The sequence below is a fragment of the Hypanus sabinus genome, chromosome 5, assembly GCF_030144855.1.
Source record: "Hypanus sabinus isolate sHypSab1 chromosome 5, sHypSab1.hap1, whole genome shotgun sequence".
Lineage (NCBI taxonomy): Eukaryota > Metazoa > Chordata > Chondrichthyes > Myliobatiformes > Dasyatidae > Hypanus > Hypanus sabinus.
The window spans coordinates 175,450,428-175,473,582 of NC_082710.1; the positions used below are offsets into that span (position 1 = coordinate 175,450,428).

Consider the following 23,155-nt stretch of genomic DNA (forward strand, 5'->3'; position numbering starts at 1 on the left):
GGTTACCTTTCCTGGGGTCATGGGTGTCTTAGTTCCTGTTGTCATAGGCCGCCCCATCAAAATTTCATGGGGGTAACTCCTTTATTTGTATTCTTCTGATTTCGCAGAGTGTACATTACTAAGGGCATTGCCTCTGGCCATCCGAGACCATTTTGCTGACAAACTTCTGTCAAAGCCGATTTTATTTCTCCGTTTGCTCTTCCCACCGTGCCTGAGGACTAAGGCTGGTAGGGGATATGTAATTTCTACTGGAATCCCAAGGCTTCCTTCAGTCCCTGCACTAATTTATTTGTAAAATGGGTTCCCCTGTCACTACTTATCCCTCGGGGAATTCCAAACCGAGGTATAATTCCTTTCATCAATATGTTCACCACAGTTTCTGAACCCTTCCTCCTAGTTGGATAGGCCTCCGCCCATCTGGAAAACATGTCTACTATTACCAATTTATACTGAAACTCCTTTCAGCAGGCATATGTACAAAGTCAATTTGCAGATGCGTGCCATTGTTGAGTGATGGCATGCTGCATCCCTCCTTTGCCCATGTGAGCCTGGCCATGTGCCAGGCGAGCAAAAATGAACTATGCAGGCACATTTCCCTTGCTGTGAGGCAAGATTTTGGGCTTCTGGCAACTGCTGAACATCAATGCACCCATGGAGCTCCTTCTGCTGCCTCGTGGGGAGTTACTGTAGCAAACTCTGCCAGTAACAGATCATCTCTTGTGCCGTGCAAAGAGCCGTCTGTGAAAAGAATTAAATCAGGTTTATCAATAGGGTCGCTTCTCCGATCTGGTCGGGGAGTAGTCGTGGCTTCCACTGCGAGGGGAGAGTCATGGTCATTCCCATCCTGCTGTGCAGATGGTAACGGAACAGAAGTAGCTGGATTAATAGCCGGAGATCTTTTGTACGTACAGTTGAATCGAGAGAGAAGAATTACCTCATAACCTGTCCTTCTAGCCGTGGTAAAATGCCGAGTAGCAGCTGAATTCAACAATAGCATTACAACATGGGGTACTATCACAGTACACGGGTGATCCGATACATCTGAAGTCTCTGACTATTACAACCGTGATATTCCAACAGTTATCCGCATTCTCCCTACGCATGGGCTCTTCTAATTCTCACTGACATTTGGGATCCTATTTAGAATCCCAGCATAGTGACCATCTCCATATTTCTAACTCCTACTAATATACTCTCACTGGCTGTTCCCGATAAGGATCTCTCGAAGTGCTTCGTAATCAACATCACAACTCCCCCTCCTCTCTGACCCCCACTTCTGTCATGTCCTTTGCATCTGTAGTTCAGTGAGGTGGTTTTGATCATATTCAATGGGAGAGCAGGTGTGACGGGCTGAACAGCCTCCTCTTGCTGCTATTTCTGATGTTCAGAGCAGTGAACAGACTGAGGGAGGAGAGAAGGGGTCGAGGAGGGCGGTCCCAAGTAAATAGACATCTGGCAAGTGAGTGGCTTCAAATCTGAGTTTGGATGGGTTCAGGTTCAGCCTGTCCTGGTTAGAGTGAATGGCACGATTGACTGGATAAGGGAACCCTGGCTGATGAGGGTTATTGAGGCTCTGATCAAAATGGGGTCGTGTGTCAGGGGAAAGCAGCTGGGATCAGGTATATCCCTCGAGGAGTAGAAAGGGTGTAGGAGAAGGGTGAAGAGGGAAAATCAGAAGGATATAAAGGGGACATGAGATAGCTTTAGCAGTTAAGATATGGTGATTCCAAAAACATTCTGTGAGTCATGTGGTAAACAAAAGGGTAACTGGTGAGGGAATATGTCCCTTGAAGGATCAGTGTGGTCATCTATGTGTGGAGACACAGCAGATGGGTGAGGTCTGAAATAAATACTTCTCATCTGTATTTACTGTGGAGAAGGTGATGGAAGCTGGGGAATTCCGGGAGAAGAATACGGATGTCCTGAAATATGCCGACATTACAAAGGAGGCTGGCCAGAAACACAGAAATCCCGGGGTCTTTGTCCAAGTGTATTGTCTGAAATGGTGGGAATCCAGGGAGGAAACTGCTGGGTCCCTGTCTGTGATATTTCAAACACTGAACATAGAACAGTACCGCACAGGAACAGGCCATTCTGCCCATGCTGTCTATGCTGACCATGATGTAATCACGTTTGCCTGCAAATGATCCATATCTTCCATTCCCTGTCTGTTCATCTCCCTGTTTAAATGCATGTTATTCATCACAATAATATCTGCTTCCATCACTCCCCATCCCAGCCGCACATTCCAGGAAGATACCACTCATTGTGTCCAAAAAGGATGCCTTGAACATCCCAGTTCAACTTTGACCCTCTTACTTTAAAGATTTACCCTTCACATGGTGTCCTCAGGGAGATTACTATTTCATAATGAGAAGAATAAGAGGTGTTCTCACTGGTACAGACACAGTCTCTCTGGGTATTGACAGAGTAGAGGCAGGAATGAGGTTTCACCTGGCTGGGGTGTGGAACCAGGGAGTCACAGACTCAAAGTCAGAGGTCGCCTCAGCAGGACCAAGATTAGGAAAAATTCCTCTCCCAGTGTGTGGTGAATCTTTGGAATTCTCTACAAATGATTTCTGGATTGAAGAGGAAAAGCAATGATGGGATGGTGCAGGAAATTGGCACTGAGGTCAATGATCAGCCATGTTCTGAGTGAAGGGCAGAGCAGGAGCAAGGGGCCGAATGGCCACAACTGCTCCTGTTTCTCATTTTCTTGAAACACAAATCGATCTTTGTGTCCATTAATTATTTGATCTTCAGTCTGTTGGGTTACACAGGGGAGCGGTAACCAATGCACTCTGTGTAGAGCATCCTCTGTACTCCGTGTTGACTGTATTCACTCCACTGTCTCCAATGCATGTAACAGTATGCAGAGTTTGTTGTGTTCATTGTTTTTGTATCCAGTGAGAAACACGGCTGTGTAAGCACCCGGGACACTTTACTGCATTTACACAGCGACTGTACCTAAAGACCAGTTGATGTTGTTGACTGCTGAACACAGAACATTGAACAATACAGCGCAGGAACAGGCCAATCAGCCCACAACTCTGTGCTGAACATTGTGCTAATTCAATCTCATTCCATCTGCCTGTACGTGGTCCACAACCCTCCAGTCCCTGACTGTTCATGAGTCTGTCTGAATGTCACTGAAATGTTGTTGTTGTGTCTGTTTCCACCTCCTCCAGCCAACATAGGCACCTACCATTCTCCGTTTAAAACAAACCTGCCTTCTCTAACTCCTTTAAACCTTCTGCCCTCACCTTCTATTTGCTCCCTGTAGGATTTGACATTCCCACACTGAGATTAAAGAGACTCCGATTGTCTGTCATATCTGTGTCAGTTGTTGACTGTTTCCTCGACAGCTGCTGAATCACTGTGTTCCCAGACTTCTGCACCTTGTGATCCCCTCACTCTGTGATGCTCCCTCTGTGGTAAGAAGACGGGTGGGGTGTACCAGAGTAATTCCCCACAACCCCTGCTGGACAGTGGGAAGCGACAAGTGTGCACTTGGCATCTGTTGACACACTCCGTCCTGACTGGGTGAAAGCAGAGTGAGAGAGCGAATAACTGGAGCAATACCCCCACCTGCTGGCCACACAGAGAAATGCACCTTCTCCAGCATTCTCACAGAGTTGCCTGCAAAGAGTAAAGGTCAGTCATAAAGTAGTTCAGAACTATATTCAGATCAAAAGTATAACTGAGGAGATAAAAGGTCCCCTAAATTATCAGTGTCTGTGTGGAACCATGGGAGATTGGTGAAGCCTGATGACTTGCCAATGATTAAAATGATGGGTTGGAAGTTAGGGAATTTGTTGAATTTTCCAACATCTACATTTCCGTCCGATCTGACGGTCTGCTGTTCCGTAAAACCTTAGTTAATGGTTGATAATTTGTAAGGAGCCTGGAATGCATGGGTTTCCTCCTACAGTCCAAAGAAAGTCTGGTCAGTAGCTTAATTGATCATTGTAAATTGTCCTCTTATTAAGGGTTAAATTGGGGGTTGCTGGAAGAGATCAAACTGTATCTCTGAATGAAAATAAATTTCTACTCAATAGCCTTTCTTCTGAACTGTGAAATGTTAGAACTGAGTCAGGGTTTATTTCGTGGAGAAATGGAGCTGGGGAGAGCCTGTGACTGGATGAATGGCACAATGGCAGAATGATTATTCTGATTTGATAAGCTTCAAGCTTCTGTGTCTATCCTCATGTAGGCGGGATTAGTTCCCTTTTCGCCTTTTCGTCATTCGAGATCCATTATTTACGTCCCTATTCTCAAAGGCATGTGAGTGAATGAATGGTAGAAACTTTACAAAATGGGAGACCACTCGGCCCATCATCAAAGTCGGTACAATTCCGTAATGAGTCCACTTCACGGGTCAAGTGCACATCAAGTACATTTCAAATGCTATGAGCCTCAAGTCAAGTTGAGTTTGTTGTCATGTGCTCGAGTACGATGAGGTACAGGTATGTTGAGAAACTAGTCTGCAGCAGAATTAGAAGCACATAGGCACAGACAGAGAGACCATAAAAGACAGTGAAGAAGGAGAGAAATTAAGACCGCAAAAACAAGACCTTGGTGAAAAAGAGACAAAGCTACACACACAAAATGCCGGAAAATTCAGCAGGCCGAGCAGCATCTATGGAACTGAATAAACAGTTGGTGCTTTGGGCCAAGACCCTTCTTCAGGACTGGAGAGGAAGGGGAGAAGTCAGAGTATGCCCAGACACACTGATTCCAGTCTGGAAGGTCTGATAAAAGCAAGACATATACCATTACCATTTCTTTATGCTAATTAGTTAGTTCTTGTACCTCACATTCCAGGATATTTGGTTTTCATTCTGACTTGCATGACGATTTCTAATTCAATTCCTCCTTCCCGTTTGCACCTCCGCCAAGTTCACCTTCCTCGTGCTCTTTCAACACCGATACGCACTATGTGTCATTCACACTTCCCCAGGATTTGTCCTACCATAGACTATCCTCTTTGTCCCCTCCATCCCTTCCCTATTTCTCTGCAGCAAAACAGAAAATGGGTTCTCCTGGGATTCATCCTATCACAGAGCTTCCCCTCTTTCCCTCCACCTTTTCCCTATTACCCTCCAATAAAATAGAAGATGGGGTTCATTTCCAATTATTTCCAGTTCACTGAACTGAAATGTTAATTTCATCTCTCTCTCTTTCTCTAAGGTCCGATCTACTGGATATTTCCATCGTGATTTTAATGGAAGAAATCAGGTGCTTTACAATGTGGACAAAATATAAACTGTTGGGAAAACTCATTGGATCAAGCAGTATTTGTAGAGGCAAAGGGATGGTGGACGTTTTGAATCAAGAACCAACCAGGTGCAATATCTCAACCCAAAATGCTGAGAGTCCAGTGGATGCGGCCACTTTTTATTAAAACTCCAGAAAAAAAGTTTTCTAAAACTTCATTTAAACTTCATCATCTGCATCTTGAGTCTTCAGGAATTTAGGACTACCTGAGTCAGTGGATTTTAGGACCCAGTTTAGGGGGAAGATGACCCAGAGGCTCAGATCCCACTAACTTGGCTGCAGCTGAATACATGGACCCCGCAATTGTTTCAATCTTTATACGTTCAAGGAGTATTCCTCTTCTGTACAGAATGCAAGTTACAGATTAAAGTTAATAATAGTCACGATTTATTTTGATTCCTTACATTTCCACTGGTTTTAAATCCTGCCTCTTTGGGAATGCAGAATCTAGGAACAAAATGGAACCAGTTTGTCAAAGTAGTTTTTGCTTGCCAACTCCTGAACCCTGCAACCCTACACTATTATGGGTCCAGAATAGAACTGGAGCAGACTCTCAGCCAGTCTCCATCCCCAGTGCCAAAGAAAGGATAAAGTGTCTCCGTGAATTTATTCCCAGTGAAGGTGTGGAGATGGGACTTGGTCTCCACATTGTAAAATGAAACTGTGCCGGATTCGTAACTGAGATAAACTCCCACCCTCCCGGGGATGGGACCGGGAAGGAGATGGGAATCAGAGAAGGTGGGAACATAAAACTTGAAACCTTCCCGCCCAATACTCCACACTCCAGTCTCTGGGATCACGTCTTCCTCTCCCTCCCTCTCCATAGACTCTGTGGCGACTCCCAGACTCCAGCGCTGATTCCCAGCCACCTCCACCTCCCAGTAATGTCTTCCCGATGTGAATCCCTCCGATCCCAGCACACAATGCGCAAATGTGAACCTCTTCCTGGTGTCAGAGAGAGTCTTCAGCCTCTCGGTCCATCTCACACTCTTCCGATCTTGAGACACCTCAAGCCCTGGGCCTGCTGTTTCCACATCCAAGGTCACAGAATCTGGTGGGGGGCAGAAGCAGAGAATTAGGGAGTCCCCGGCCATCAGAGAGGGGTGAGACTCGTTCAGCGCAGCTTTGGGTCCGGGAGAGAAATTATTCATGCAGCTATCTTCATAGGAAGGTTGAAACCAGGGAAGGGAATGTTCGGGCCGAGTGATCAACTGAGAAGGAGAGTGGGTCAAGTGCGTTGGTTTTCGCAAAACAACAATAAACTAATGACTTCTAAGTATTAGATTCATAGGCTCATATGGCAGGGAAACAGGCTATTCGCCCCAACCATGCCATGCTGACCAGGTTGACTGCCTGATCTAGTCCCAGTGGCCCTTTTCCAACTAAACCTTTCTTATCCAAATTTATTTCTCAGCATTGTACTTCTACCCAACTCTAACACTTCCCCCAGCAACTTGTTCCACAAACACACCTCACATCCCCTTTGAATCTTTCCTGTCTCACCGCAGGAAAGAAGACATTCACGTTACTTACAACTCTCCTGATTTTATACACCTCCATCACATCACCCCTCAGCCTCCTACCCTCCAGGGCAGAAAGCAATTTAGTGAAAGTCAGCAGCTCCTGTAACTGTCCTAAGCATTGAGGGGTTGCCATTAAAAAAAATCTAGAGACATCTCACAGCTGACTGACTTCACTGTGGGTAGCTCAGGGCACCGGAGATTCACATTGGAATTTGTCATACTGTGATGAAAAACTTCCTTACAGCAACAGCAGCACAGACACACAACATTATATAAGCAGCAATCACAAGGAAAACAAATTAAACACAAGCTTAACCAAAAAAAAAAAGAACCTTGGGGCCTGTCTGTTCTTTAAATAATGCAGAGATTTTTATTCCAGCAACCTGGACAGCGTTTCCTGTTTATGAACTCAACTTTCTTAGTAAAACTCAGGGCCAAACCCGGACGAAGAAATACAGATAAAGAGGAGACAGGGAGAAAATCTTTGGATCTGGAACAGACCTTCTGGGAGTTTTCGAGAGATGTTCTCACCCCAAAGCCAAGTGCTGGGGCTTCCAATGGATCAGTCAAAACATAAGTCATAGGGAACATAATATTAAGTGGACAGACAGATCACTGCAACACATGCAGAATGCTGGAGGACTCAGTGTCTTGGGTTGAGATTGAACAGTGACTTTGATGTCACTGCAATTTGGACTAGGTGGCGTGAGAAGACTGGGAAAGAAAGGTCATTTGGGTGTTTATTTTTTATCCGCTGGATATAAGACCATTAGGAGCATAACTAGGCCATTTGGTCCATCGAGTCTGCTCCATTGATTTATTATCCCTCAAAATCCCATTCTCCAGCCTTTCTCTCTGCATCCTTTGGCACCCTTGCTAATCAAGAACCCAGAAATCTCCACGTTATATATACCCAATGAACTTGGAGAAATATTTGCAGAAATGGGAACTTCCACTTTGTAAACTGAGGGGGAGGAAAATAGTTACAGGAGTAAAATATTCATGCCAGTTAGAGTTGACTTATTTTCTTTAACAACTTAATGCATGAACATTCAATATGATAATTTAAATTAAAATGAAATGTATACTGCTATATACAAATATACAATATTTACCAGGCTGAATGTCATCAAGTATTTCCCACAAAGCAGTGAATGATGAAGAACCACTGGATTTTTCCATTGACAGGGCCCCACCCGTGGCTGAATCTGAAAGGTCATCTCTGATCCTGCAAGTATTAAACAGATGGTTATAGAACATGGAACATAAAAGAACACAGCACAGTACAGGCACTTCAACCATCGAGGTTGTGCCGACCCTTTAACCTACTCCAAAATCAATCCAACCCCTCTCTCCTTCACAGGCTTTCACTTCTCTTTCATCCATATGCCTGCCCAAGCATCCTCGCTCTGCAACTAGATTCTTCCTTTTCAATCTTTTTATTAGTTTTTTTAAAAAAAACATAACATAATATTATATTACAAATGTTATGAATACAATAGATTTGAAATTAAGTTGATAACAAGATAACAATATCTTATTAAACTATCAGCGAAAAAGGATCATACAATATCAATCTAATCTATATTGATTATACATGAAAAGATTAAAAATAATCATCAAAAGAAAAAGAAAAACATGTAAAATATAAAAAAAATGTATATTTAAAGAAATAATAAAAAAAATAAACCTAAACTAACATGGGCAATAATAATAGTTTATATGTATATGATAGTGTCAAAAACTCCGGAACTCCATACCAGAACAAGAATAATAAGAGTAAAGGTCTGGAAGAAGTCAAATTAATTCATGTGAAAGTGTCGAATAAACGGTCTCCAAGTTTCTTCAAATTTAATTGATGAATCAAAAATAGTACTTCTAATTTTTTCTAAACTTAAGCAAGAAATAGTTTGAGAAAACCATTGAAATGTGGTAGGAGGATTTACTTCTTTCCAATTTTGTAATATAGATCTCCTGGCCATTAATGTTACAAAGGCAATCATTCGTCTAATTGAAGGAGAGAATCGACTATCATCTTCATTTGGAATACCAAAAATCGCAGTGATAAAATGAGGTTTTAAATCAATATTCCAAATTGAGGAAATGGTAGCAAATATGTCCTTCCAATAATTATGTAAAGTGACCAAAACATGTGGGTCAATGAAGCCACATCTAAATGACATCTGTCACATTGAGGATTAACATGAGAATAAAACCGAGCAAGCTTATCTTTAGACATATGAGCTCTATGTACAACCTTAAATTGTATTAAAGCATGGTTAGCACATAAAGAAGAAGAATTAACCATTTGTAAAATTTTTTCCCATTTTTCCGTTGAAATATTGTATTGAAGTTCTTTTTCCCATTCCTGTTTAATTCTACTTGATATCTCTGGTTGTATCTTCATAATCATATTATAAATAAGAGCCACTAATCTCTTCTGACAGGGATTTAAAGTAAAAATCATATCTAAAAAATCTATCAAAGTTGAATTAGGGAAGGATGGTAAAACTTTATACAAAAAGTTTCTAATTTGTAAGTATCTAAAAAAATTAGATTTAGGTAATTTAAATTTGTTAGAAAGTTGATCAAAAGACATCAAACTACCTTCAGAAAAAAGATCGCGAAAACATATACCTTTCCTTTTCCATATACTAAAAGCTTGATCTGTTAAAGAGGGTTTAAAGAAAAAATTAAGTAAGATAGGGCTATCAAGAACGAAGTTTTTTAGAGTAAAAAATTTACGAAATTGAAACCAAATTCATAATGTATGTTTGACAATAGGGTTTGATATCTGTTTATTAAGTTTAGCTAAGTCAACAGGGAGAGAAGAGCCAAAAACAGAAAATAAAGAATATCCTTGTGTAGCGTTACATTCTAAATTTATCCACTGTGGGCACAATGGTAAATCTAAATCTAATTTCCAGTATAATAAATTCCGAATATTATTCGTCCAAAAGTAAAATCTAAAATTGGGTAAAGCTAAACCACCATCTTTTTTAGATTTCTGTAACTGTCTTTTACTTAATCTGGGGTTTTTATTTTGCCACCCAAATGAGGAAATTTTTGAATTAATGCTATCAAAAAAAGACTTAGGAATAAAAATTGGTAAGGCTTGAAATAAATATAAAAATTTCGGTAAAATCATCATTTTAACAGCATTGATCCGACCAACCAATGATAAGGATAAAGGAGACCATCTAGTAGTAAGTTGTTGAATTTGATGAAGCATAGGTAAAAAATTCAATCTGAATAAATCTTTATATTTCTTAGTAATTTTTATACCTAAATAAATAAAATTATCAGTAACAGTTTTAAATGGTATCCTGTCATTCAATAAAGTTTGTGCATTTAAAGGGAAAAGTTCACTCTTATCCAAATTTAATTTGTAACCAGAAAAACTACCAAATTGAGCCAACAAGGATAGAATAGCGGGAATAGAATTATCAGGATCAGAAATATATAACAACAAGTCATCAGCATAGAGCGATAACTTGTATAATTTCTCATTACAGGTAATACCAGAAATATTAGGGGATTCATGAATAGCAATGGCTAAAGGTTCTAATGCAATATTAAATAATAAAGGACTTAAGGGACAACCTTGTCTCGTACCACGAGATAATTGAAAAAAAGAGGATCTATAATTATTCGTAAGAACAGAAGCAACAGGTTTATAATATATTAATTTAATCCATGATATAAAATTAGAACTAAAATTAAAATTCTTCAGGGCATTAAATAAGTATGTCCATTCAACTCTATCAAAAGCTTTTTCAGCATCTAATGAAATAACACACTCTGGGGTTGTGGGTGAGGAAGTGTAAATTATATTAATTAATTTTCTCACATTAAAAAAGGAGTATCGGTTCCTAATGAAACCAGTTTGATCTCCTGAAATAATCTGTGATAGTACCTTTTCTAACCTAATCGCTAAAATTTTTGTAAGCATCTTAGAGTCTACATTTAATAATGATATAGGGCGATAAGATGCACATAAAGTAGGTTCTTTATCTTTTTTAAGAATTAAAGAGATAGTAGCTTCATAAAAGGACTGGGGTAGTCTCTTCTTAATAAATGCATCATTAAAGATTTCACATAACCAAGGGGAAAGCAAAGAAGAAAAAGTTTTTAAAAATTCTATAATATAACCATCAGGGCCAGGAGCTTTCCCTGAATTCATCGATGAAATAGCCTCTCCTGCCTCAGCCATAGAAATAGGAGCATCAAATAAACTTCGATCTTCATCTGTCAATTTGGGAATATTCAAATTGTTAAAAAAATTATCCATCATAGACAGATCACTATCAAATTCTGATTGATATAAAGATTTATAAAAATCTTGGAACGTATTATTAATTTCTTTATGATCCATAGTCAGATTACCATCTTGTTTACAAATTTTAATAATTTGTCGCTTAGTCGAAATAGCTTTTAATTGATTAGCTAACAATTTACCAGTTCGATCACTATGGATATAAAATTGAACCCTGGTCCTAATTAATTGATTCTCAATTGAAGAAGATAACAGTAAGCTATGTTCCATTTGCAGTTCAACTCTCTTCTTATAAAGTTCCTTGGTAGGAGTAACGGAATAAATCTTATCAATTTCTTTAATTTTATCCACCAATAAAGCTATATCTAAATATCTTTGTGTTATTTTACCAGCAGAATATGAGATAATTTGTCCACGAATAAAAGCCTTAAAAGAGTCCCAAAGTATTCCTCTGTTAATCTCTTCAGTATAGTTTGTTGAAAAAAATAAGTCAATTTGCTGTTTTATGAAGGTAATAAATTCTGGATCTTGAAACAAAGTAGCGTTGAGTCTCCAAGATCTAGTATTAATGAAAGAGTCCGAAATCTTGATAGATAACTTCAAAGGTGCATGATCCGAAATAGCAATAGAATCATATTTACAGTCAATAACACCTGCTAATAAACGATGATCAATAAGAAAATAATCAATTCTAGAATAACTATGATATACATGTGAAAAAAACGAAAATTCTTTATCTTTAGGGTTCAAAAACCGCCATATTTCAGTAATTCCCAAATCGACCATAAAAGAGTTAATAAGTAAGGCTGATCTATTCAGAAGAGTTCGAATAGGTTTAGATCTATCCATCAAAGGATTCAAACAACAATTGAAATCTCCACCCATTATCAACATATATTCATTTAGATTAGGAAGGGTAGTAAATAAACGTTTAAAAAATTCAGGGCAGTCAAAATTTGGAGCGTAAATATTAACTAAAGCCACTTTTCGGTTAAAAAGTGAACCAGTAATCAACAAAAATCTGCCCTGTGGATCAGATATAATTTCATGATGTATAAACGAGATTGAGGGGTCTATAAAAATAGACACACCCCTAATTTTAGCAGTACAATTCGAATGAAATTGTTGACCCTTCCAGAACCTAAAAAAGCGTTGATTATCCTCCCTCCTAATATGGGTCTCCTGTACAAAGATAATATTAGCATTTAGTCTATGGAATACTTTAAATATATTTTTACGTTTAATCGGATGATTTAAACCATTAGTATTCCAAGAAATAAAATTAATAGACTTATCCATCATGCTAATATTAATTGTATATACCATGAAAGGTTGAAAAAAACACATAACCCATAATTCGGGAAGAAGGAAAAATGGTACAGGAGCAACCGGAGAACATGACACTTCAACAATATTAATAATTTAAAGTCGGCCCATAAACTAAAAGCAAAAAAAATAAAAAGCAAAAGCGTGAAAAAAGATCCCTCCCCCCTCCCCCCACCCCTCGAAAAAAAGCCAAGCGGCAGGCTCATAAACTAACACTAATATTAACCCCATTTCAAGATGGCAGCTCCATGAAAAGATTAAAAAAAAACTATATAACACCCAGATTTAAATATAGGGTTGCAAAGAGAAAATGTATATCAATCAGAATAAAAAAAATAATATAATAAAACAAACGACCATTAATTAAAAAAAGTATAAACATTAAAATTTGAAAGTGTAATATACCTTTAAAAAAAATTCCATGTTCAAATACAAGAAAAATGACGTTTCAAAAGCAAAGACTTCTGGGAAGAAGAAACGACATTTTGAAAAAGCCATATTACAAAATATAAACGTAAGTTCAACGATCTATTAAAAAATTTAATAAAAAAAGTTATCAAAATAGGATTAAAAAAAAAGATTTAATAGACACTACAATATATAATAAAAAAAAGACCAAAAATTCCAAAACATTCGTCCCATTTCCAAGTGCAGGCAAACAGATAAATGTTTACAGAAAGTAAAGTCTTATGGGAAGAAGAAACGACATCTTAAAAAAAAGTAAATCCTTATTACAAAATATAAACGTGTATATCCAAAACAGAAAAAAGAATAATAAAAAAAAAGAGATATTATAAAAAGTTAAAAGAGCATCTATAAACGATGGTAATAGTAAAAAAAAAGAAACCAGACCCGTAGATCAGGATAAGAAGTTATAGCCCAGCTTCATAGGTTAAAACTTAAAATGAAATGGCATCTTCTCTCCAAAAAATTTTCAGCATAACACATAGTTCAACTTGCACTAGAAGATCGATATTCTTCAACGAATTTCTTCGCTTCTTCCGGAGTTTTAAAAAATTGCTGACTGTTGTCGTTCAACGTAATTCTAAGATTCGCTGGAAATCTTAAAGCTTGTTTAAGTCCAATCGAATGAATCTCTGCCATCACTGGCTTAAAAGCGATTCTCGCTCTCATTACTTCGAATGAATAATCCTCAACAATTCGAAATGTGTTGCTGTTGTGAGAAATCATTCCTTTTTTACGAGCTAATTGAATTAAAAGTTCTTTCTCCCGAGGATAATGAAGGCGAACAATCACCGCTCGTGGTTTACCAGTCACAGCCGAAAACCTCGCAACTCTGTGAGCGCGGTCGATAACAGGTTTAGTATGCAAGCATTCAGCACCGAAAATTTCCCACAATAATTTAGAGAAAAATTCAGTTAAATCACTGGACTCAACTTTTTCGGGGAACCCGATAATTCGCAAATTCTGTCTGCGAGATCGATTTTCAAGATCAGTGATTTTAAACTTATACTGATCTAATGTTTTAACAGTCGCGTGTACCTTCTTCTCCAGCGCTTCAATTGTACGTACTTTTTCGCAAATTAATTTTTCAAGAGTCATGATCTTATCTTCATGCCGCTGAATATCTGATGCCTGCGATTGAAGCTTAGTATCAAGCGATCTAACAACTCCTTCAAGTTCAGATATTTTCGTGGTAAGCTTATTTTCCAAACTTGCCAGCTTACTTTCCAATTTACTTTCTAGCCTGCTTTCCAGAGTTGCAAGTTTAGCGTCCAGAAGATGAGAAATAGCGTCGATGGATAGAGGATCCTTAGATAATTTCTTGCTTGTAGCCATTTTAAGTTTAACAAAATTAAATCAAATATTGTTTTAGAAAAAAAAAGTTAATCAAAAGTATCAACTCATATGATTAGGTTCGAAAAGATTTGATTAAAGGGTGATTATAGTTGAAAAAGTGAAGAGCGCCTAAAAGGCAGATGCTTACGTCGCCATCTTGAAACTCCACCCCTCTCTGCAACTAGATTCTTGACTTCCTAACCAGAAGACCGCAATCTCTGTGGATTAGAAATAACACCTCCTCTTCGCTGACTATCAATGCTGGCATACCTCAGGGACGTGTGCTTACCCACTGCTCTACTCTCTCTACACCCATGGCTCTATAGCTAGGGACTGCTCAAACGCCATCTATAAATTTGACAAAATCTACAGCCATTGTTGACAGAATTTCAGATGGTGGTGAGAGAGCATACAGTAGCGAGATTTATCAGCTAGTTGAGTGGTGTCGCAGCAACAACCTTGCACGCAATGTCAGTGAGACCAAAGAACTTATTGTGGACTTCAGAAGGGGTAAGACGAGAGAACACACACCAGTCCTCATCGACAGATCAGAAGTGGAAAAAGCAAGCAGTTTCAAGTTGCTGGGTGTTAACATTTCTGAGGCTCTAACTTGGTCCCAACATATCGATGCAGATACAAAGAAGGCATGACTGTGCTACACTTCATTGGGACTTGAAGAGATTTGATATGTCAACAAATACCCTCACAAATTCTACAGGTGTACCATGGAGACCATTCTAACTAGCTGTATAACTGCCCGCTATGGGATGGGATGGGCGGGGGGGGGGGGGGGGGTGCTGCTGCACAAGATCAATGTAAGCTGCAGAAATTTGTAAATTTAGTCAGCTCCTTCATGGGCACTAACCTTCATAGTATCAAGGACATCTTCAAGGAGCAAGGAGCAATTCCTCAAAAAGGTGGCATCCATCGTTAAGGCCCCCCCATCACCCAGGTTATGTCCTCTTCTGATTGCTACCATTACAGTTTTTTTCCTATTATTATGTACAGCATTCTACTGCTGCTGCAAGGTTAACAAACTTCACGACAGATGCCGGTGATTTTAAACTTGATTCTGATTTTAAATAATAGTAAAAAATAATAATTTATAAATATAAATGTAATAACATTATAAATTAAATATTATTTTCTCTGTTGCTTTTTACAAAATTCTACATTTGCAAAGGATACATGCCATTAAAGCAGCATCCATCACCAAGGACCCCCACCATAGAGGCCACGGTTTCTTCTCACTGCTGCCGTTGTGAAGGAGGTACAGGTTCCTTAGGTCCTATACTACCTGGTTCAGGAACAATTATTCCCCTTCACCACCAGTCTCCTGAACTGGTGTGGATAACATCACTCACCTCAACTCCTGTTCACTTTTTAGACTCTGCAACTTGTGTTCTCAATCTTATTTACATATTAGTTTATTTTTTATCATTTACATTTTTTTATTCACAGTTTGTCTTTGTTGCACATTGGTTATGCATTAATTTTTGTTTGTGTGTAGTTTTTCATTGATTCTGTTCTATTTCTTTGTTCTACAAGAATGTCCACAAGAAAATGAATCTCAGGGCAGTACATGGTGTATATATGCGCTGCCTACTTTGATAATAAATTTACTTTGAACTTTCAAGTTGCACAAAGTATAAAAAAACCTGTCTTACCTACTCTTCTGATTAGCTTCTCCCTGGAAGAAATAAAACACAAGCTGGAATAAGTGTGTATCGACTGCTCACATCCAGGCAGTAGGATTTGCATTACACTTTCTGTAAATTGCTGATAATCCCAAATTCTCCCCACCAGCAATAGATGGAATGGGAATAGTGCAGAAGGAGTACAGAAGTACAGGCGAAAGTGTAAAGAAGATTTACAAGAATGATGTTGCAGGTTAGAGAATAAAACTAACAGGAAATACTGTGCAAATTTAAGGGAGGAAAGACTTGTCTTATCAAAGGATTGATTGAAGACTTCAAAGTTATGAATGGATTTGATAGCATAGACTTTCAGAAGCAGGGCCCCGGTGAGTGTTGCAGAACAGAGGGACCTTGGAGCTCATTGCATGGGTTCCCTGAAAGTGGCATGGCTGGTAGACAAGGTGACAAAGGTTTAGCAACCTTCAACAGTCAAGGGACTGAGTATAGGAGTTGAAGGTCATGACACAGTTACAAGATGCTGCTGAAACTACACTTGGAGTATTGTTTTCGGTCTTGGTCACTGTACTATAGGAAAGACGTTATGAAACTGGAAAAAGTGCAGAAAAGGTTTATAAGGATGTTGGTAGAATTTGAAGGACAACTGAGTTAAAGGGAGCAATTGACCAGGCCAGGACTTTATTCCTTGGAGTGCAGGTGACTTTAAAGAGGCGTATAAAGTCATGAGGGACAGAGATAGGGTGAAAGCAATCAATCTTTTCCCCACTGTTGGGAAAACCAGAAACTGGGGGTATAGGTTTCAGTTGAGAGAGGAAAGATTTAATTGCTTGAAGGGGTACTTTTTTAACCCCAAAAAAGGGTGGTATGTATGTGGAATAAGTTGCCTGATGAAGTGGTTGAGGCACATACAATACCAAGTTATAAAAGGCTCTCAGACACAAGGATTGAGAATGTTATGAGCCAAATTCTGGGAAATGGGACTAGCTTAGATGGGCATCTTGGTTGCATGGACTAGTTGGGCCAGAGGGCCTGTTTCTGTGCTGTGATTTTTGACTCCATGACTCCATGTGGACATTTGCATGCCTCAGAGGGTATAAATTGCAGGCAGAGTAAAGATTTCTAAAGGTTACCTCTATTTGTTACTTATACTTTGAAACATACAGTCCAATGCATCAGCAACCAAAACATGGCAGCCCGCAAGTGTAGCCACACTTATGGCATGAACATAGCATGCCCACAACTTACTAGCCCTAACCCACACATCTTTCAAAAGTGGGAAACAGGAGCCCCCAGAGGAAACACACATGGTCACAGGGAGAATGCACAATGTCCCAGCAGTGAAGAACATTGTCTGGAATTGAACTGCGAATGCTGTTGGTTGATGCTGTAATCATGTTACACTGACCACTACGCCACTATGCCTCCCCCACCACTGAATGGTAACCTAGCAACCTGAAGTAATGGTTTGGTGATGTATGCTCAAGTCCCACCACAAGAGCTGAGGAATGTGAAGTCTGTGCATTGAATAAATGTGCAATTTGTTAGGTATAATATATCTGCAAGAAGAATGATGAAACTGGACCCACAATAATAAGGCTGGAAGACTGTGCTGACATTATGCAGTGAAACTGGCTTGTGATCACAGTCTAGAAACTAAGAAAAATAATTACTCTGCATCATGCCTTGAGAGAAGCCAACTTTTAGAAGGCTCTGAGCAGGGATGTGGCCTGCTGGAAATGGAGCAGCAATGTGGCACTTGGTTAGCCAGCTGGGGAGTTTGCCTATCAAAGTGTTAGGCTTTGTAGTTAAGTTTATAAAATACATACTCTAAGTTTGAATTTTGTCCAGGACAGACTTGCACAAAGTTTTGTCTCCAGATGATATGAGTTCAGCTTGTTTCAACAATAGGTTCAGAGAAGTTTAAGAGCTTTTCTTTCCTCACTTACAATGTGCCCCCATTGTGCACATTAAAATTTTGTCAATCAGCTGACAGTCCTGATAAAGGGTCCTGGCCCAAAATGTTGACTCTATTCCTTTCCAGAAATGTTTCGTGGCCTGCTGAGTTTCTCCAGCATTTTGTGTGTGTTACTCTGGATTTCCAGCAGCTGCAGAATCTCTTATGTTTAAAAACAATGGCTCAGAACGGTTTGTTCAGGTCAACAAGAAAAGGGGAATCTCACAGACTAAAGGAATCAACAGGAACTACGTTGTTTTTACTGGCTGTGAGGGTGGGAATTTACCTTTAAAATAACCCCAGGGTCAAACCTCCAGTGGATAGATGAGATAAAAGGGGGAAGTATTTCAGACTTCAGATTATTTTGGATTTTGGAAGATAGCTTAGGATTGCCATCATTTCCACGACTGAGTTTATGTGCTGCTGGTAATCAGTCTTTGTCTTACACTTGTTCATCACATATATGTACTGATGCAGCTATTCATTGAGTTCGATTTCATCAGCGATGATCTTGGCAAATTCATCAATGAACTTCTCTGCTGCTTCATGATCAGCAGATGCTTTATCACCACAAATCTTTAAAAATTTAATGCTATGCCTTTTCTTAAATTTCTGCAACCATCCAACTGAATGTTCAGAATTAACCTCAATTTTCAGTTTGTCATGATAGGTATTTGCATGTTTCACAATGAGCAGACTAACTGGATCTTTCCAAGCACCATGTTGGAATGCTTTGATGCCGGGGTGTGTGGGGGGGGGTGGTTAGTGCATGCGATGGGCGATGGAGCTGGCTGAGTTTGCAGCCCTCTGTAGCCACCCATCATTTTCACCCAGACTCGACCACATGGTTGCATCAGAGGCAATTTACAGCAGCCAATTAACCTACCATTCTGCATGTCTTTGGGACGAGGGAGGAAACTGGAGTACATGGCAGAAGCCCACGTGATAATAGGTAGAGTTTGAAAACTCCACCCACACAGACTGGAGGTAAGAACTGAATTGGAGGATTTGCTGGAGTGGTGAGAGCTCATTTTATGTCAGTCATGGCTCTGTGCCACTTAGGGATGGTGAGTCACCAGCTGATGTCAAGGTTCAACAATTCATAGCTCAAACTAAATTTATTATCAAATGATGTACCTGTCAGAATATACTATCCTGAGATTAATTTTCTTCCAGGCATTCAGAGTGGAACAATGAAATACAGTAGAATGAATGAAAAAGTACACACAAGGACTGACAAACAATGTGTAAAAGAAGAGAAGCTGCACAAATAAGAAATAGATAGACTGGTTAAATAGATAAGTAAATAAACAGATGCATGGCTGAGAGATAGATAGGCAAATAAATAAATAGTGTTGAGTACAATTTGTGAAGTCCGTGAAAGTGAGTCAGTTGTGGAATCAGTTCTGAGTGGAGTTACCTACGCTGGTTCAGGTGCCTGATGGTTGAAGGGCAATTACTGTTCCTAAACCTGTTGGTGTGGGACCTAAGGTGCTTGTACCTCCTTCCCAGTGGCAGCAGTGAGAAGAGAGTGTGGCCTGGGTGGTGGGGATGATGGATACTGTTTCCTTCTGGCAGTGCTCTTTGTGGAGGTGCTCGATAGTGGGGAGGGCTCCTTGTGTGATGGACTGGGCTGTATCCACTGCAGCACAGCAGCTAGACCAGTGAGACAGTGCCTATAGTTAGGGAGTTGAACTGCTCATTCATCCTGTCAATGGAGGCTTTATTGGCCCTGGTTAGCCACTAGTATAAATAGTTGAAAGTGACAGATAGAGAACTGAGAATAAGTGAGACAGAAATGAAGATTACAGTAATCTCTTAAAATCATATAGAATAAGGAATTCTGGATTCTATAGGCAATGAAGCTACAAATAAAAGATGTTCTCCTGCCACACAGCCAACCTTCCCTGAATGGGACATGTGGCACATAGCGATGAGCACGTGAATGGCTGGAAGAGATAATCATTCAGAATGTTGCAATACATGAAAATTTAAAATAAAAAGGTACTGGAAACCTAAAATAAAGATTTTCCAACTGAAACTTTTCTTTTCCACTTAAAAAGAATCCCTGATAAGGATTTTTGAGACAGCTGGCACACATTATACTACTGACCCATTCTAAACAGAAAGTGGTGGGAGAATCCAGCCCTATGCCAATGTCCTCTAAACTGCTAGACTGTTGTCAAATTGCTCAGGGAAAGAAACCTGCTCTTCCAAAGCAGCATTGAGAAGGTAAAGCTCCTGGTGCAGTTTCATGAAAATTGTTATACATCCCAGTCATATTTACTGTAAAAAAAAATATAGAGCAGCATGTTTTCTTTTGAAAAAATAATCAGTCCTCATGTTCTTTGATCACTGGTTGACTGATCATCAAAACCACTCTTTGAAATTGCCAAACCAGTCACTCAACACAAGTGCAATAAAGGGCCTTGTTACAACTTCCCCGCCAGAAAAATGAGTAAAATACATCAGTGCCCACTTTACTAGCTACCTAATAAAGGGGCCACTGAGTGTTTGGTTGTGGTCATCTGCTGCTGTAGCCCATCCACTTCAAGGTTCAACACGTTATGCATTCAGAGGTACTCTTTTGCAGACAACTGTTGAAATGCCTGGTTATATGAGTTACCAATGACTTCCTGTCAACTTCAACCACTCTGGACATTCTCCTCTGACCTGACTAATTCAAAAGGTGTTTTTGCTCATGGAGCTGCCCTGGATGTTTTTGTTTCTTCTCACAACCATTCTCTGCAAATTCTAGAGACAGTTGAGCATGAAGAAGGTCAGCAGTTTCTGAGACACTGCTTGGCGCCAACAAGTCTTTCCTGGGCAGAATCACTTGGGTCACATTTTGTTCCCATTCTGATGTTTGGTTTGACCAACAACTGGGTCCACACAGTAGGTTTATTCAGAAAGTCAGAAGGCATGGGATCCAGGGAAGTTAGGCCAGGTGGATTCAGAATTGGCTTGCCTGCAGAAGGCAGAGGGTCGTGGTGGAGGGAGTACATTCAGATTGGAGGGTTGTGACTAGTGGTGTCCCACAAGGATCAGTTCTGGGACCTCTACTTTTTGTGATTTTTATTAATGACCTGTATGTGGGAATAGAAAGGTGGGTTGGCAAGTTTGCAGATGAGAGGAAGGTTGGTGGTGTTGTGGATAGTGTAGAGGATTGTTGAAGATTGCAGAGAGACATTGATAGAATGCAGAAGTGGGCTGAGAAGTGGCAGATGGAGTTCAACCGAGAGAAGTATGAGGTGGTATGATTTGGAAGGACAAACTCCAAGGCAGAGTACAAAGTAACTGGCAGTATACTTGGAAGTGTGGAGGAGCAGAGGGATCTGGGGGTACATGTCCACAGATCCCTGAAAGTTGCCTCACAGGTAGATAGGGTAGTTAAGAAATCTTATGGGGTGTTAGCTTTCTTAAGTCGAGGGATAGAGTTTAAGAGACGCGATGTAATGATGCAGCTCTATAAAACTCTGGTTAGGCCACACTTGGAGTACTGTGTCCAGTTCTGATCACCTCACTATGGAAAGGATGTGGAAGCATTGGAAAGGTTACAAGAGGAGATTTACCAGGATGCTGCCTGGTTTAGAAAGTATGCATTATGATCAGAGATTAAGGGAGCTAGGGCTTTACTCTTTGGAGAGAAGGAGGATGAGAGGAGACATGATAGAGGTATATAAGATATTAAGAGGAATAGATAGAGTGGACAGCCAGTGCCTCTTCCCCAGGGCACCACTGCTCAATACAACAGGACATGTCTTTAAAGTAACGGGTGGGAAATTCAAGGGGGATATTAGAGGATGTTTTTTTACTTAGAGAGTGGTTGGTGCATGGAATGCACTGGCTGAGTCAGTGGTGGAGGCAGATACACGAGTGAAATTTAAGAGAGTACTAGACAGGTATATGGAGGAATTTAAGGTGGGGGGGTTATATGGGAGGCATGGTTTAAGGGTCAGCACAACATTGTGGGCCAAAGGGCCTCTACTGTGCTGTACTGTTCTATGAACATCTTGACCAAGTCTGCATGCTTTTATGCATTGAAATACTGCCTCATGATTGGCTGATTAGATATTTGTATTAATGAGCAGGTGCACAGGTGGACCTCATAACATGACCTATTTCTGTGCTCTCGCCCATAATAGTGCAGCTTTGTCCACTAAACTGAAATGCAACCCCTCACCTTCAGAGATCCAAATCCATCTGTTTGCTCCATTTGCTCCTGCAACAACGAGAGTTCCCCCTGAATAGAATTCAACTTTTCCTGAATTTCCAGAAGATTTTTCTCCATTTTATCTATGATCTTTTCCTCTTGTGTCCTGAGGTCTCTGATCAAAAGCTGTTCTTTCTCAGCGAGTTTCTTGCGTATTACAGCAAAGACTGCTGCGACGTGGGATTGTAAACAGCGCGACTGGCCCTATTAAATAAAATGCAAACATGTTTATGCAGAGCCGTGAATGAAACACCCAACCGAACTCTCAGAGAAGCAGAAGTTTACCTTAATCTCAGAAATCTTAATTCTCTGTTGCTTCTCCATTTTTAGAATTCCCAGTATTTGCTGTGTAAGTGCTTTCAGGGAAGATTCCGCCGGGTCCTGGAGAGTGAAAGAAAATTATCGAAAGAAAGATTTCAAGAATAAGTTTGACCGCGTTTGCAGGTGATGAAACTCCATTTTACCTTGTAAGTTTCGAAAGCTTCTTTAATCGGTAGGAAGCGGTGCTCTCTGTGTTCCCGCGCATCTCTGCAGATCAGGCAGAGCAGTTTCTTGTCAGTTTCACAAAACAGCTTCAGTTCTTCCTCGTGTTCCTCGCAGTGAAGTTTATTTCCCTTCTCTTTCGGGTTCAGGTTTAAATTCCGAGCTTTCTCTGCCAGTCTCACTAAGGCCCGATTCACTCTGAGGATTGTTTCCTGAAACTGCTCTCTACATTCCGGGCAGGAGTTGTTTTCCTCACCTTCCCAACACTGTGTGATACAGGAGCGGCAGAAGTTGTGTCCGCACTCCAGTGACACCGGATCGGTGAAGAAATCCAGGCAGATCGGACAAATTAATTCCTCGATCCAACTCTCGACCTGTCCTTTCGAAGCCATGTTAATTTCCGGCACGTCGGGAACTGCTGAACCCCTGCAGTACCGCGATTTTCCACTAAACATGCTGTAATACTGAGATAATGAGCACCAAATACATCAATTTGCAAAACTGCATGTTTCCATGTACATGTAATGAATAAACCCTTCATTCCTTCTTTCTTTCCTTCCTCCCTCCCACCCTTCCTTCCTTTCTCCCTTCCTCTTTTCCTTACTTCCTTCCCTGTGTTCTGCTTGGTTGCAAAACCAGGACACCAAT

The 23,155-nt window shown here is 40.1% G+C and overlaps 1 protein-coding gene across 1 annotated transcript; it reads right to left on the reverse strand.

Annotated features, from left to right (window-relative positions):
* Nucleotides 1-5,747: 5,747 nt before the first annotated feature.
* On the reverse strand, nt 5,748-22,919 carry LOC132394644 (nuclear factor 7, ovary-like). The gene is made up of 6 exons (XM_059971000.1): nt 22,489-22,919; nt 22,310-22,405; nt 21,995-22,228; nt 15,870-15,892; nt 7,916-8,028; nt 5,748-6,328 (listed from the first exon to the last, which is right to left on the reverse strand). Exons 1-6 carry the CDS (start codon nt 22,897-22,899, stop codon nt 5,799-5,801), a joined length of 1,407 nt encoding a protein of 468 aa, XP_059826983.1. The 5' UTR covers nt 22,900-22,919; the 3' UTR covers nt 5,748-5,798.
* Between the last annotated feature and the right edge of the window lie 236 nt (nt 22,920-23,155).